The sequence below is a fragment of the Euprymna scolopes genome, chromosome 24 (genome assembly GCF_053919585.1).
Source record: "Euprymna scolopes isolate OS-2025 chromosome 24, ASM5391958v1, whole genome shotgun sequence".
NCBI lineage: Eukaryota > Metazoa > Mollusca > Cephalopoda > Sepiida > Sepiolidae > Euprymna > Euprymna scolopes.
The window spans coordinates 58,462,045-58,477,530 of NC_136505.1; the positions used below are offsets into that span (position 1 = coordinate 58,462,045).

The 15,486-nt window shown below is 33.3% G+C and overlaps 2 protein-coding genes across 9 annotated transcripts in view; one reads left to right on the forward strand and one right to left on the reverse strand.

The window, feature by feature from the left end:
* Positions 1-11,362, reverse strand: part of LOC145246730 (beta-catenin-like protein 1) — a 66,340-nt gene extending 54,978 nt beyond the window's left edge. For both annotated transcript variants that reach the window (XM_080108487.1, XM_080108486.1), the window contains exon 1: positions 11,204-11,362. In XM_080108487.1, coding sequence (XP_079964613.1) covers positions 11,204-11,233 — 30 coding nt within the window. In that variant the 5' untranslated portion in view covers positions 11,234-11,362. The remainder of the gene's footprint in view (positions 1-11,203) is intronic.
* The window catches only part of LOC145246729 (uncharacterized), a 90,535-nt gene continuing 86,336 nt past the window's right edge, over positions 11,288-15,486 (forward strand). For all 7 annotated transcript variants that reach the window (XM_080108479.1, XM_080108482.1, XM_080108480.1 and 4 more), the window contains exon 1: positions 11,288-11,459. The gene's annotated coding sequence lies outside the window, so the exon portion shown is untranslated. The remainder of the gene's footprint in view (positions 11,460-15,486) is intronic.

A 15,486-nucleotide genomic window follows, 5' to 3' on the forward strand; every position in this document is an offset into this window, starting at 1 on the left:
TGCTTTAATGGCTGCTGCTGCTAATATTTTTGCTAACCAGCTATTCTTTGGCTCCTGCTGATATTTTCACATGTGCCGATACACGCTCGGTTACACGACAGGAGATTCCTAAATACAATGTGATTAATGTTTTTATTTAGTGTTGCTTTATTCTTTGAATTGTATCTATAGAAGCTTACATTTGAGTAGACGAGGAGTGTTCCAAAAGTAATGCCTCCTATTTTTTTTTATTCTGCCTGAATCGATCATCTTGCATACGACTTTAGTCAAGACTACCTAAAATTAGATTATAGTTGCATCATGTTACATATAGGAGAGGGGGAGGTTAAATCTTTGGTGCGCATTGGAGGTTCCTATCACTGCAATTCTACATTTTTGGGGGTACTTAGAGTTGACAGATCGATTTTTTTTTAAATATGTCGTTTTAAGCAAAAACAATATTGCATACTTAATTGTCATGTCGAAAATAGTAATATATCTAAAAATTACAAAAATTCATTGAATAGAAAGTTAAAAATAATCTTTATGGAAAATTGGGTAAAATTGCATTTTTCTTAGACATTATAAATGTTATGGAGTTAAATGGTAATAAGAACAAAGGAACACAGGATTTTTAGGAACGAAACATGTATTCACATATATTACAGGCAAAGCAAGTTGAGCAATACCATTCCTCAATGGTAGGGCGTTTGCACCCGACCTCCTTAGTGCCAATCTCTGAATCCGGGCACCGGTATTTGATAACAGAGGTGACGTCAACAGAGGAAGTGAGGTCATGAGATAGTCCATTATATGTTGGTCCTTGAACGATATATATACCATGTCACCGATTCTCTTAGTAATTGTACCCCCCTCCCAGAATGATGTGTTGTTTTTATAACTTTTGAAAAACACTCTTTCACCTGGTATGAAATGTTTACTGGGTACACTCTTTTCACCTGGTATGAAATGTTTACTGGGTACACAAGTGGTCACTCGTGGCCTTGACTGTTTGGGTAAGAGCTTGTCAAAAATGGAACTCACTTTCCACGCAAACATCGTTTCTGCAGGTGAGACTGCTGTTGGTGTGTTCGGGTTGGGTGTGATCCTATACACGTGTGGAAATTGTTGAAGTGCTTCCCTTTTAATCTCCGGTAGAGACACCGGGAGTTTTCTGATTGTGTTGCCCATCATCGTTTTTATTTCCCCGTCCGCCCGAAGAGTGGCAATGATGAAATCTTCAAACGGATCCCTTTTCAATAGTATAAACCTAGATATGTTATCCGCATGGCTAATTTGTTTCTCATCAGTTTTGTCAACCTCCTTAGGTTGCTTTGTGTTGGGGAATTCTTTTGGCACATTTTTTTTAGCTTCCGGCTTTGCAGTTTCCATTGAACCTTCCTTTTTCGATTTCTCTGTTGCTGCGAACGAGACGTTACATTTCTTCTTGAAACCAGGCAGCGTGTTTTCTTTTAGTTCGAATCTTGCTATAGCCTTTGTACATTTTCCTAGTCCTGGTGAGAATACTTCTGGAAATTCCTCTTTTAACTCATCCTTCGATTGTTGCTCCTCTGTAAACGAGTCTTTTACCCTATGACAGAATTTATTCATAGGTTGGTCCCACAATTCGAATCGCTCCATCCAATAAGAGGTTTCGGATGCCCTATGTACATACATTTTCACTTTTTTAGTAATACTATTTAAGGTCACCGGGAGTGTGAGCTCTCCCTCAAATTCCACTTTATCGCCTGTCACAGCTCGAGCTGATTTGTTCGTCTTCCGCATGGTTGGTTTCTTTAGCTTCTTCATGTCTTAAGGTTAATGATGAACAGGTCTGATCCAAAATCCAATTGTAGATGCACAGTTTTATTAACTGTGACATATTTGCGCCGGTTGTTATCCAAATCCAAGTCGGATCTAGACTGTCGGACGCTGTTCTTGACATTGTTCTTCCTGCACTGGGTCACTTTGTGGCCCTTCTTGCCACATGCGTTGCAATACTTATCTTTGTAAAAACATTGACTCGGCCAATGTTTCCCGCCGCAGGGATAGCACGGGCTTGTAGGGGATCCGGGTCTTGTGAATGGGTAATACTAATTAGGTGTAACCCGAGTTTTCTTACTTCCAGCTTTGCTTCTTTGGGGTGAGTATTTTTCCAGTCTGAATGTCGTCCTTCTAATGAATGTTGCACCTGACTCCTCGACTTGTTTTGAGTTGTTCCTTACGCAGACTACCCGTTGACAATCCTCGGCCAACTTCTGGAGTGTGAGGCCCTGTTCGCTCTCAAGTCTAGAGAGAACACGTTGTCTAATCTCAGCGTTTTTGGATGAGACCAGACCCTGCACAAAAATTAAACATCTGAAGTCATCTGCCGATAAGTCAGATAGACAGAAATTATCGCAGTGTTTATTTACCATGGACGCGAAGGTTAGGTAATTGTAGTCGTCACTTTTTTGCAGGTTCAAGCACTTCCATCTTCTATGAAAGAACGTAGAATTCGAGCTGAACAGTTTGGATAAAAGTTTGACCGCTTAAGAAAATTCCAATTCACTCGTCTTCCTGGGGAGAATATAATCCACAAACTTGCTATGTTCTGTGATCCCTAATTTCCTCAAAATAGGCGAACTTTCTTAGCGTTGCTCCACTCTTGACAATCCACTGTGAATAGGTCCTTATATTTCTGATAAAAAGCATCAAACGTCCCATCCAACTCAGGTTGGCAGTTGAACGTTTCTATAGCATTCCATATTGTACTTTGGGAAAAAGCAAAACTGTCGTCCCTGTGTTCCGTTTTATCGAATATTTTTAACAATAGCTCTTGTCTGTGTTGTTGAAGTAGCATTCTCTCCTCCAACGCTTGTTGCCTCTCTTGAAATTGTAACTGGAGCTGTTTATCACGTTCCTTTAAATTTTCCTCACCCTTCTGTTGCTGGTCCATCTGGGCCTTGATTAGCTGTATTAATATTGTTTTAACCTTCTCCATCTTGTAATGGCTTTTCCAAATGCACAAAAAAAAAAAAAATTTATTTCCGTCTTTGACTGGAGAAGAGAGATAAAACAATAAAAAAAAAAGAAAAAAAAAAAAAAGAAAATGTCCTTTTTTTGAGTGTGCGTGTATGACGATGGAGCAATGTATCCCTTACTTCTTGGTAAAAACCTTAGAGATAACCCAATATGAGGCTGGACAAAAAAAAATTATTTTTTTTTACTTGCAAAACAAAAACAAAAAAAATGTAGTGATACACTACAGTTGCAAAAGAATAAAAATAATTGTTGAATTGGCTGGAAGTTAACCAAAATGGCTAGTTTTTTTTTTTTTTTTTATTTGTGTGTCTGCAGAGGGAAGTTGTCACCACGCGTCAGAAAAAAAAGTTTTCACTTTAGAACCAACAGTTAAAAATAGAATATTTCAGAAAATTCCATTTAATGAAAAAGTTTCTGTTAGTCCAAGTAAAACGAAAACGAAAAAAAAAAACAGTTCTCTCCCATTAAAATATTGCATAAAGTTAGCAGCAAAAACAAAGGCAAAAAAAAATCTTTTCACTTCATTTGAAAAATGTTCAAATTTGCATACGAATAAACAGTGGACAAGTTACAATAGAATTGTTCTCACAGTGAAATTGGGTGAACATTTTTCTCTTCTTTCAATAAACAACCCTAATTAACTTTTACTGCCTTAACAAAAATGCGTCTAGCACAGTTCTTTTCAATTTAAATATAGACAAAAATATTAACTTACAATAGAGTCAATAACTTTGCCATGAGTTTGTTTTCTATTTTTTGTTTTGGTTTTAGAATTTTGTTTTTAGAATGTAATTGCCAGCCGAATTCTTAGCGTGTAAATCCGAAGTTCTTTTGAAGTCAAATTAAGTTCATTTTTTTTTTTGTGGAGTTAACCCATGTGAAAGTCGAATCCGACGTCGCCAGTTGTTATGGGGTTAAGTGGTAATAAGAACGAAGGAACACAGAAGTTTTAGGAACAAAACATGTATTCGCATAGATTTCAGGCAAAGCGAGTTGAGCAATACCATTCCTCCTTGGTCGCGTGCCAATCTCTGACTCCGTGCACCGGTACTCGATACCGGAAGTGACGTCATGAGATAGTCCGTTAATCCCATGGAGGGGCGTCTCCAACAATAAAATAGACTGAAGAGGTGACATAACTCAGAACGATTATTTTAGATTACTTGTTCATGGCGTGTAATATTGGTTGCCTAGTGATAAACTTTTCTTTTTCTTTTTACTAAAAACAATATCAAGACTACTTAAATGAATTTTCATAATTTTTGGATATATTTTCGACATGACAATTAAGTATGTAATACTGTTTTTATTTAAAACAGCATATTTTAAAATAATCAATCTCTCGACTATCTTAACAAGCCCCTTTTTTGTTATTAATGTTATAAAACTTTGTTACATTAAATGAAATAGTTGAAAAAAATCATTTGGCTTTGTATTACTACACTCAGAGATATGAAAAAGTTGTCACAAAACAAATATATAACAAATAAATGTTACCAAAGGCAAGATAAGTTACTTTTATACCTAACTGGATAAGTTTTCAGTGCTTTTATTTATTGTAAAATGTTTATTTGGTTCGAAAAACAAATAATATTGAACAGAGAAAAAGATGACCACAATGTCTTTGAAGACTCTATAATCACTTCAAAATAAGAAATAAAATAAAATGGTGGTAGAAATCTACTCAATAAATGTTACCGTGACATTTAGGCACAGCCAAAACGGAAGGTGAGAGTAAGTAATTTTTGACGGACTCTCTCTAAATTTAAATCTACCAAAAATCACATAATTATCTAATCATTATAAAATTTTCACCAATCATTAAATGAAGAATGAATTTTATAATAGTGTACTTTTTTTTCATATTCGATATTTATTTATATATTTTTTTTTGTCTACAACCCTCTCCCCTTCTTTATTTGTGGTTACAAATATGCTTAAAATAATCAGCTGAAACTGAACAAAATATATTGTATTATTGGGAGGATGAAGATTGTAATAGATAAAACAAACAAAAAAAAAAACACTTGTGTACCTATGAGATTTTATGGTTGAAAATCCAAATTTTTTCATTTTTTGTGATTTGAAGTGTGAAATTCGTTGAATATGTTAATAATTATCATCTTTCAGATTAGCAAAAAGGAAAATATATATATTTTCTAATGTTGGGACGATTAATCAGAAAAATCAGAACTTTTTGGGGTACCGGAATCGGAAAAATTATAGCCTAATTTCTGATTCCAAACCAATTCTTTTAATTTCTTTTGACAATAAAAGTGAAACAAGCACAAATTGTTTTTTTTATTAGAAGTTGTTCATTTACAACATAAGATTGAGAAGGGCCACAGAATGGGTTATAAATCTCATTTACAGATTTAACATTGATTCACAGAGTTTTATTTATTGGTCATTTATCGAGAAAAAAACTTGCCTATTCCCTTTAAAAACTTTCTGCCTCTATTCGCTAAATGTCTATATGCCTCCATCTGAGGGAGTTCACTTGATTATTAAAAGGTTTTAAATGCACTGGACAGGGGTTTTAAATTTTGTTGGTGCCAGCTATACATTGGCAGTGTCTGTCATCGGCTTCTTAAATACTTAATTGTTATTACAAGCATATTTAATGAAGAAAACCTTAATAAAATGTATTCTATTCACAGATGTAGCACTGATTCTCCAAGCCTAATTTAATTTGTTTTTAAATGAAATATGTAGAAGGCAGTAATTGCCTTCTACATATTTCATTTAACTACATACTATAAAATGCTTCAAGCAAACTACATCCACCTCTTAGTTCGTTTTTGTTAGTTTTTATGGTAAGTAAAGTAAATGTTGTAGAGTTCACTTGTCTATTCAATATCAAAAATTTTAAAAAGCTTGTAACACCTATTTGATGAATGGCCATATGGTGCCTATTAGAGACTTCACACTTTAATATCAAAAGATTTAACATGCTTGGAATTTTTTTCTGGCACTGCTTTTACCTTGGTCTTGTCTGATCACCACATCCTCTGAAATATTTCATGTTTCCTTATATTTTGTTTGCTTTTGGCACAAGTGAAAAAATATAGATGAACATCTCACAAGTTTATCGAAACCTTGGATAGAATATATAAAGAGCAAACATTTAGAAGTTTGTTAATTAAAAAAAAACTTTTATTTACTTTTGAAATACTCCAAACATATGAGATTCTACTTTTTAGGCAATTATGCGTGAACACACTAAGACATTATTTTAGAATTTAGAATGGGGGTTCAGTTGTGCATATAAATATAATGTAAAATGATTCCATTTCCATTTTCAAGCTGTTAAGTAATTTTTACGACTAATTCTTAGTTTGATCAGCAAAATCATAAAATCACATGTAATTGCTTTATTTTTCGTATTACAACCCAAACATGGCTTTTATGAATTTTATCAATCACATATTTTATACTAAAGTTTGATTTGGAACATTAAGATTCACAATATTTAAAACAAATAAAGTTGGTTACATGTCCTTAAAACATGGCCTGATCAATAAGGTGATCATTTTGCATTAAATTTATATACAAAATTTATTATTTGGTGTTTTATATTATTTTTACCACTAAATTTTTCAAGCTGTTTACATGTAATCATCTAAAAATGGAAAATTCTGTTTAGTGTATTAAAATATTATTTAAATTATTGTTTATTAGCTAGATAAATATATAAATATTCTTGCAAAAATAAACTTTATTCAATTTTTTCTTTAGAAAAAACATATTTTTTTCCGGTACGCCACACAGAGATTTCTCAAAAAATTTAGTTTTGTTTTAGAAGCAAAACATTGACTTTAACCCTGTTGTTGGACTTAAAAATAATAAACATGGTTTTTCATATGTAATTTTATGTTTATTCGCTAGATAAAAATTTACAAATAAGTTTTATTTTTCTGTAAAAATTTGTTTTTATGATGGAATGAAATTTGGGGCATTTTTTTTTTTTTTTTACATAGGCATCACCACATTATCAACTTATATGGAACGGCTCATCAAGAACTTATTTACTTTAGACTTGAACACAACCACATTGTAGTCAGCCGGAAAGCAGGAAAACGGAAGACAATTCCACAGGCGTGCAGTTCTAAGAAAGAAGCTTTGTTCATGGAATCTACGTTTAGGTTTAGGCACAGATAAAGAGTGGGGGAAATTATTGATAGTGTTTACAGCTAGACGAGTGTTTCTTGTGAAAGTTTGGCGAGGGGGGACCATAGATTGAAGCTCAGTCGAACACTTTCCATGAAAATAACGATACATCAGAGACAAACTCGCAACATCTCTTCTGTGATATAGAGGTTGCAGCGAAGAGAAAAGGACATCTCCTACGAGGCTACGAAGTCTATTTTGAACTCTATCAAGGCAGGACAAGTCCTTTCTAGCAGCTCCTGCCCAGATGTGGCAACAGTATTCCATCTTTGGATGTACCTGGCTCTTATATAGATAGAGAATAGCATCAGCAGTGAGATATTTACCGGATCGATAGAAAGATCCCACCATTTTTCCAGCGGCCTTGACAACAGATTTGATGTACGTGTTCCATTTAAGATCAGGAGTAATGGTCAAGCCCAGAAGCTTGTCAAAACTTGAGGCCTCCTGAAGACGAGAGCCATTCATTTCAATTGATGCCAAACGTGGATTAGAATGTTGATGATGTAAAGAGAGAAGCTTGGTTTTAGATGCATTAAAAGTAACCAGCCACTCCTTTCCCCATTGTACTACGTGCTCAAGATCAGAGGAGAGAGAACTTGGTCGTTTACTGTCTTAGAGGTGCAACCATAAATGGTAGTGTCGTCAGCATAAATGTCTACAAATGATGTAAGCATTGGCGTACTTTTTGTGCAAACCAAAATGGCAGATTAAAATCTTGTATGCTGGCGTGCCAAAGAAGAATTACAAATTATTTTACATTAAATTTAGATTCGAAACTGATCTTCTACTCTAAATACTAAAATGATTGCTTTTCTTTCCTCAAGTTTTTTAAGGGTTTTACACATAATCGCCTACAAAAGTAATATTTCATTTTCGAAGAGGAATTTAGCTGAGAGTGTTAATCTACAAATTTGTCATTATTATTATTATTACTATTATCATTATTATTATTTGCATTTCGTTTTTATTTTTTACAGCAAAGCAAAGCAATTTAATAACCCACCAAATTTTTATAATTAAAATAAAACTTTAACTACATTCAGAGAGAAATCACAGAATAGTTAACAAAGCCCACACCCTCCTCATGTTAAAAATGGCTATCTAAATAGTAACATTATTATTTAGAAATTCGTTCATAACAACCGGAGGGGGGGCATTGTTAAATATTTTGTTCTTACATCGTTTTCTAATTTTGCCTACAAATCGTCGACTATTTTCAACTGTTTATGAAAACTTCCACGTAGCATGTTATACACTAACGATGAACTGATACAATCTGATTTTATTTTAAAATCAAAATCTTCAATTACTAGGAAAACATTTGAGAAAAAAAATATAGGCAGAAATTACCCGGGGGTTTATGTAATAATTTGAAAATTTACAAAATGCAACAAATCTCTAATTAAATATTTATAAATTTTAAAAGAATCGGAATCGAGAATCATATCGGAATCAGAAATTTAGAACGGAATCGATAATAGTATCAGAATTGGTAAAAAGTTTGGAATCATCCTATCACTAATATTTTCATTATTTTTACGAAAAACATGACTCTTAAATCTTTGAAACTAAATAATTTTCTTTTAGTGGGCCCAATATTGCTAATATAACATTAAATAAGAAATGCTTTGAAGAATCGATACCAAAAAAGAAAAAAAAAAGAAAATAATTGCGCATTTTGCTAAAAATATGATAATTTCTTTTGGCAGTATATCGTTACGTGATATTACCTTAGCTATGGTAGACCACAAAACCTACAAACAGGGGTTCGTATTACAAACAGCCATTATCTTCCCCTTATCCAGAATTATGCTAAATTCTAATGAAAGCCTTTTTCACAAATTATGCAATAAAAAATTTGGGAAAATACAATTTTATATGGTTTATGGAAAAAAGTTTTATAAGGTTTATGGAACAAGTATGGTTCACAGGTTACAAAAGGGAAAATGATTGTAATCTTGAAATTAAAAACAATATTCAATTTTTGTAAAATAAAAGAATTTATGGCTGATGTAAAACAAAAAAATCAGAAAACAAATCAGTTTTAGTTTATTTTTATTTACAGGTATTTACTAGGAAAAATTTAAAGCTTGAAATCCTTCTAAACTGGAGCATTTTTTATTTTTGTTCTTATCCAGAGTGCCCCATTTTGGGGAGCCTATTTTTCCAACATTAAAAACCAATCTTGTGTCTAACTCTGCCCTCCTGGGGAGGCAAGTAAATAGGAACATTATTGGTTTGTCAACTATTTGATGATGTTGTGACTTGCGCTTGACTTAATTTAAAGTGTAGGAGACTTGCATCTATCACACTCTCTCGTCCAGAAACATTTGGTCCTAATGACAAGACAAGGCCAAGACGACCAAACGTGATACTAGATGAAAGAGTTGTCTCCAACACATACGGCAACTAGCACTCCCAAAATGGCAATTATTTGGAATTCAGGTACTTATGTTATAATATTTTTGCATGTTTTTATGGCAAACGATTCTAAATCTTATTTAGACAAAAAAAAAAAAAAACTTTTTAAAACAATATTTAAATATGTATTGTTATCCATCGAAACAAAAATGGCTGTGAATTGTTTTCTTTTTGGGAAAATTTACAATTCTATTATAAAACTAGTAGAAAAAGTTTCATATTATTCTGCTTTTCATACGACAAAATTCAGGCTTTTATCTTTCTGGGGGAAAAAATAGTTCGAGAATAATGGATTTTAATAAATTTTAATTCGTTTAAAAAAAAAATAATAACAATTTGGTTTTTCTTCCATTTTTTGGTCGTGCCTAGTGACATTTATTCGGTGGGTTTCTACCACCATTTTGTTTTATTTCTTATTTGGAAGTGATTATCGAATCTTCAAAGAGATCAGGGCCATCTTTTCTTGTTCTCCGGCAGCGTTCAGCATTATTCGTTTTCCTAACCGAATAAACATTTTACATTAAATAAAAACACTAAAAACTTATCCAGTTAGGTTTAAAAAAAAGGGGGGGGATTTTTACGACGTGCCCCCCCAACCTTCCCATGTTAAGAACGGCTTTCGGAATAAACACCCCCCTCCAACCTCGAAAGCCTTCTTAGTATGGGGAGGTGTTTATTCCGAAAGCCGTTCTTAACATGAGGTTGGGGTGTTTATAATACGCTGGAGCACGTTGTAAAAATTGAGCTAAAAAAGTAACTTATCTTGCTTTTGATAACATTTATTTATTTCAAATCTATGCGCAAACAAACCCTATCATTAGTAAAATAGAGTTACCTCCCTTCGAACAATTGAGTTAAGATTCCGAATTACTATTTTGTAGAATAGTGGCGCGGTTGAAAAATCTTTTTTTTTTCTTTAAGAAAACAAATAAACTATAATACTTGAATTGTAAAGACACTAAAGTTTTCATCAAAAATTACTTTCTCCCCGACAATTCAAAAGGTCTCAAAAATCATTTTCGAATATCCAAATTAATACTGATCGGACACTTTTTTTTTTCGTTTCGGATGGGGGGAGGGTCGTCACGGCGATTTCTCCGTGGTAGTGGGAAATTTGAAAGTGATTTTAAAATCTTTAAACTGTATATTCTTATTAGAGGCTAAAAAAAAAAAAATTTCCTTTGAGTTTTATTGGTTTGAAAATAAGGTAGATATTTTTCCTACACATGAATTTTTTTTTAATCTGGTCTTTAATTAAAGCATGATTAAAATATATATTTTAATTTTACACTTCTATCTTTTTAGCAAAGTTTTTCTATTTATCTTTCATTTTTATCGAGGTATAATTTTTAAAACTTATTTAAATCCAGAACATTGTTTTAAAACGTCATTATTGTTCTCATCAATGAGTGCTATTTTTTTTTTAAACTTCTGTTATTCAAATTAAATATCTACTCCGGAGCTACAAATTCATAAAATAGATTTTTTTTTTTTTTTTAAATATTAATTTAACAAAAAAAAAAAAAAAAATGAAAATAGGTGGATACTTCCATCATTGTGGGTTTGTGTGGCAATTATTATTATTTCTTGGGTCGGCTACACTCACCTTGTAAGATAACAACTCAACAACATCCATCTTTACTGGCAAAACTTTCTTTTTCAGATGTGCGCATGCGTGGACTGATCACGTGACTCAGTTTGACCAATCGTCGTCTTTCAATGGCGACTCCGTCGAGAGGAGCGTAGCATTCTTTGACGAGATCGTCACCTCTCTCTCCTAAATATTCGGACCTACGAGACGATTTTTAGCATACAAGTTATCCGATATTTGTGCAATAACTAGACTGCCAGCCTATATATTGGTAAGAGATTATTTAAAAAATTTGTTTGATCGATTATTCTTCCTCTTTTTTATATTATTGTGTGAGATGGTCTGAAAAACGTGAACTAGAATACAATGTGTTATAATTTTCACTCAAACCGGCATTGATGATCATTTTCCTGTTTTGTTTAAGATAGTCGTTCACTTTTTAATCCACGTTTTCCTAAACAGTTTTCCTTTAAAGTTTACAAAAAAAATAATTTATTATGAACACATTTTTTTTTCCTTATTGTCTTTAAGAGACTAGTTAGCTAATTTTTATAAACGCCGTGTGTTCAATTGGTCAACATTTTCAAATACTAAAAAAAAATAATAAAAAGACAAATTTTTAATATTTAGATTTAGTTTATATTTACTTCTGATTTTTTCCAGAATAATTAATATGAATATTGGTACCGTATAAAATTGTACGTGTTTTGTTTTGTGTTTATTTTATTTATTTGAAAAGGGAAAGGGTCTGAAGAAATAATTGTGTTCCACGAGATGTTTAATGGGTAAAAACGAGTTATCTCCTATTTTCCACTCTTCTGTATTTGGGGTTAAATTTTACTTCCACTTAAATTCTCACTTAGCTTTTGTTATAAATAACTAATTTTCATTTATTTTCTCTTTTATTTGATTATAATATATTTTTGGTGCTTGTACAGATCAGCCCCAATGTCTGCCGATATTGGCGTGGTAAAATTCGATAACCAGTTACAACAGCCGAAAGGCGACCTCACAAAATAAAACTGGTTTCTTGAAGCAGAAAACAAAACACGTCGAGTTATTTACATTTCATTTTTTTTTTTTTTTTTTTTTTTATTGCTGTATTTACATTGTTACATTGTATTTTTGATTGCAAATTGTTTCTTTTTATTTTATTTATTCTTTGTAATTTTTCAAATGTTATTTTCCCATCAACTACGGAGATGTAGGAGAAATTAGATGCCTTAAATACAAGAAATCCTGATGACGCATTACAATATCATCTAGATCCTTAATGAGCAGTTTCCAACAAAAAACGGCCTGGTTCCCACTTTAAACCGCTTTATATCAGACTAGCCTGGTTACCCGACGTTGCCCGGGTGTTTGGAGGTGTGTGTTGAGCAAAAAAAAAAAAAAGTGGCAGTAGGCAGACGGGCTTGAACCCATACCGCGAAGGAGGCAAAGGACGTGAAAAAAAAAAAAAAAATCTGACGTCTTTGCTGTTGTGCCCATCGCCAAACCGGAAGTGACGTAGGTTTAAATTAAGGCTAGACAATCGATAAGAGGGGATGACTTTCGAAAATACCGGCGAAAAAAACCCTCCCTGTAGAAAAGTGCCCAGTTGAGAGTGAAGGAATTAATGTTTTTAGCCAATTTTTCGATATTTGTCATCCGAAGGGTCCGACTTCAAAACAATACTGATCTCGTGAAAATCCGTCACCTCTGTCAAAAGTTTTAGCTGACATACAAACATACACACATACATACATTTAAACAGACAGGTGAGATTTATATTATAAACTAGCAGGGATACCCGGCGTTGCCCGGGTGTTTGGAGGTGTGTGTATGTGTGTGTGTGGGGGGGGGGTAAATCAAAACAAAATGAAAAATACAACAACCACTGCCAACATATTTATATTGTGACACGGTTAATAAGTAGCAATTCAAATTGTTGTTTTTCTTAAGGGTTGCAGTAAAATAAAGTTTTAAAACCTTTTGAGTACTGTTGCCATATGTAAGAAGGTATCGTTCAGAACACTCTTTCCTGTCTTGATAACACAAAAGCGATTTTGAAGTCTAGTGGAGGGAATGATTTCTCCTTACCGCTCCTGCTCCTTTCTCACAGAAGAGACGTTTCTAGTTTTTCTCTGATCTTTAGCTATAGCCCTTCCCCCTGCAAAACATTCACAATAAAACCTCATCTAGCTACAACCACTGCCAACATATTTATATTGTGACACGGTTAATAAGTAGCAATTCAAATTGTTGTTTTGCCTGTGGGTTGCAGTAAAATAAAGTTTTAAAACCTTTTTAGTTAGAGCTCTATTTATTGCAGAGATGCTGCCAGGTGTAACTCCTGTGTCGCAGACACATAAAAATCTATAATGAACTTGCAAACTCCCAATCTATGCATCCTAGAGTTGCATCTCAGTTGATTGCATGTTGCATGTCTGTACTTAAAACTAAAAGAAAAATCTATGAGCAAAGCTTTTTTCCTAAAGCTGTCCATCTATGGAACACAATACCGTTGTGCTGGTTTCCAGCTAATTATAACATTGTTGTTTTCAAGTCCAACGTAAACAAATTCTTGTTGACTTACCCTTGTAAATAATCAATGGTTACACACTTATGTTATCGTGTTAAAATAACATTATTTAGAAATCCATTCATAACATAGGGAGGCAGATTTGTAACTATTCTGTACTTTTACCGAACAATTTAATAAAAAAAGATATTGTAAAACTCGAATTTAACTTGAAAATATGATTTTTAAAAATAGCATGGTAACATAAGTTCATAAGCACCTAATCAATACTACCCAATCTCTGCCATTACCGATTATTAGTGTTCACTTATTAGCCCTTATCCTAGGGGTATTTATAGGCCTTGATAAACGGTGGTTCCCTTTCTTTTAATAAAAATTAAATCTTCCTTTCTTCCTCTGTACTTAAAACTAAACAAAATTTTCATGAGCAAAGTTTCTTTCCAAGAACTTCCCATCTATAGTATACTCTACCTCCTAGCTGGTTGTCTTTAAGTCAAATGTAGCCAAATTTTTGTTGTGTGTCCACTTAATCAAATTCTGACAATTTCAACTATTGTTTTTAATTCTTTCAAGTTATTGTTCATTGTCAACTGACAATCACATTAACCTTTGTCCTTGAGTGGCATTTGGACCTTGAGAAGACTTGACTAATTTATTCTAATAAAAAATACTGTTAATAGTACTGTATTTTGAGTATATCAAATGAACAGACAAACTAGGGAAGAATTAATCAATGCTTTTTTTTTTTTTTTTTTTTTTTCAAAAATAATGCAATGAGAGTAATATGTACAGTGAAATTAATGAATCACTTCTATTGTATAAAGGACAGTTGTATATGTGTCCAGCTAAAAATTAAAAGCTACAAAACAAACACCTACAAAGCTCGTTTATTATTGATCATCATTGCCCAAGATGAATAGTATTTAAAATCAAAAAAAATAATTCTTTGGAGGCCAACTGGACCAGGTTAGGTTATGTTGGGATGGGCGTTGGTTTTTTTTCGGTCATTTTGTGTATTAATTTGGAAAGAAAATGTTGATTTCATTCCTCAAAGAATTTAACTATAAGTAAACTATAGAGAAGATTATTTGTACTTGAAGCAACTATTATCCTGGTTGGATTGAATTGGCTTCCTCCTGAGCACGAATTGCATCTCGAACCATCACAGTCCAGTTTCTATGATTACAAGAAATGACTAGCTACTTCCAATTCCAATGCCAGTGACCAACTACTTGTAAGCTCGATAGTACCACCAGGTTGTCGTTAATTGTTGTGGCCTAGATCTTCAGTTGCCCATTGACATGTTTATTCCATTCAGGCAGAGATGGGGAAGAGAGGATTTTGTGAATGAGCTCTTCCTCTAGTCAACACATGTCCAAATCATCAGAAACGTTGAAGAAGGAAGGACAGTAGGGGGCATAGGTTTAGGCTTTAGCAGAGAACAGAAATCGGAAAACAATTTCCATGCCAGCAACACGGAATGTTGCAAAGACAATTCTTGTTAAAGATTTCCAATTTGTGGAAATCCACTACTCTCAAAGGCCACGTTTCATATCCAAAGAGAAGAATGGTTCTCATCATCGCCCAATAGATGTGTCTCTTCATGTTCAAGCGTATTTCCCATTGAGACCACAGAGACCATTTAAGACAGAAGAATTTGGACTGTGCTGCTCCTTTTTGTCGTCTAATCTCATCAGCTGCCTACCCAGTCCACATGTTAGTAGAGCCAAGATAGACAAAGGAATTCACATCCTTTTGATAAATTCCATCCAGC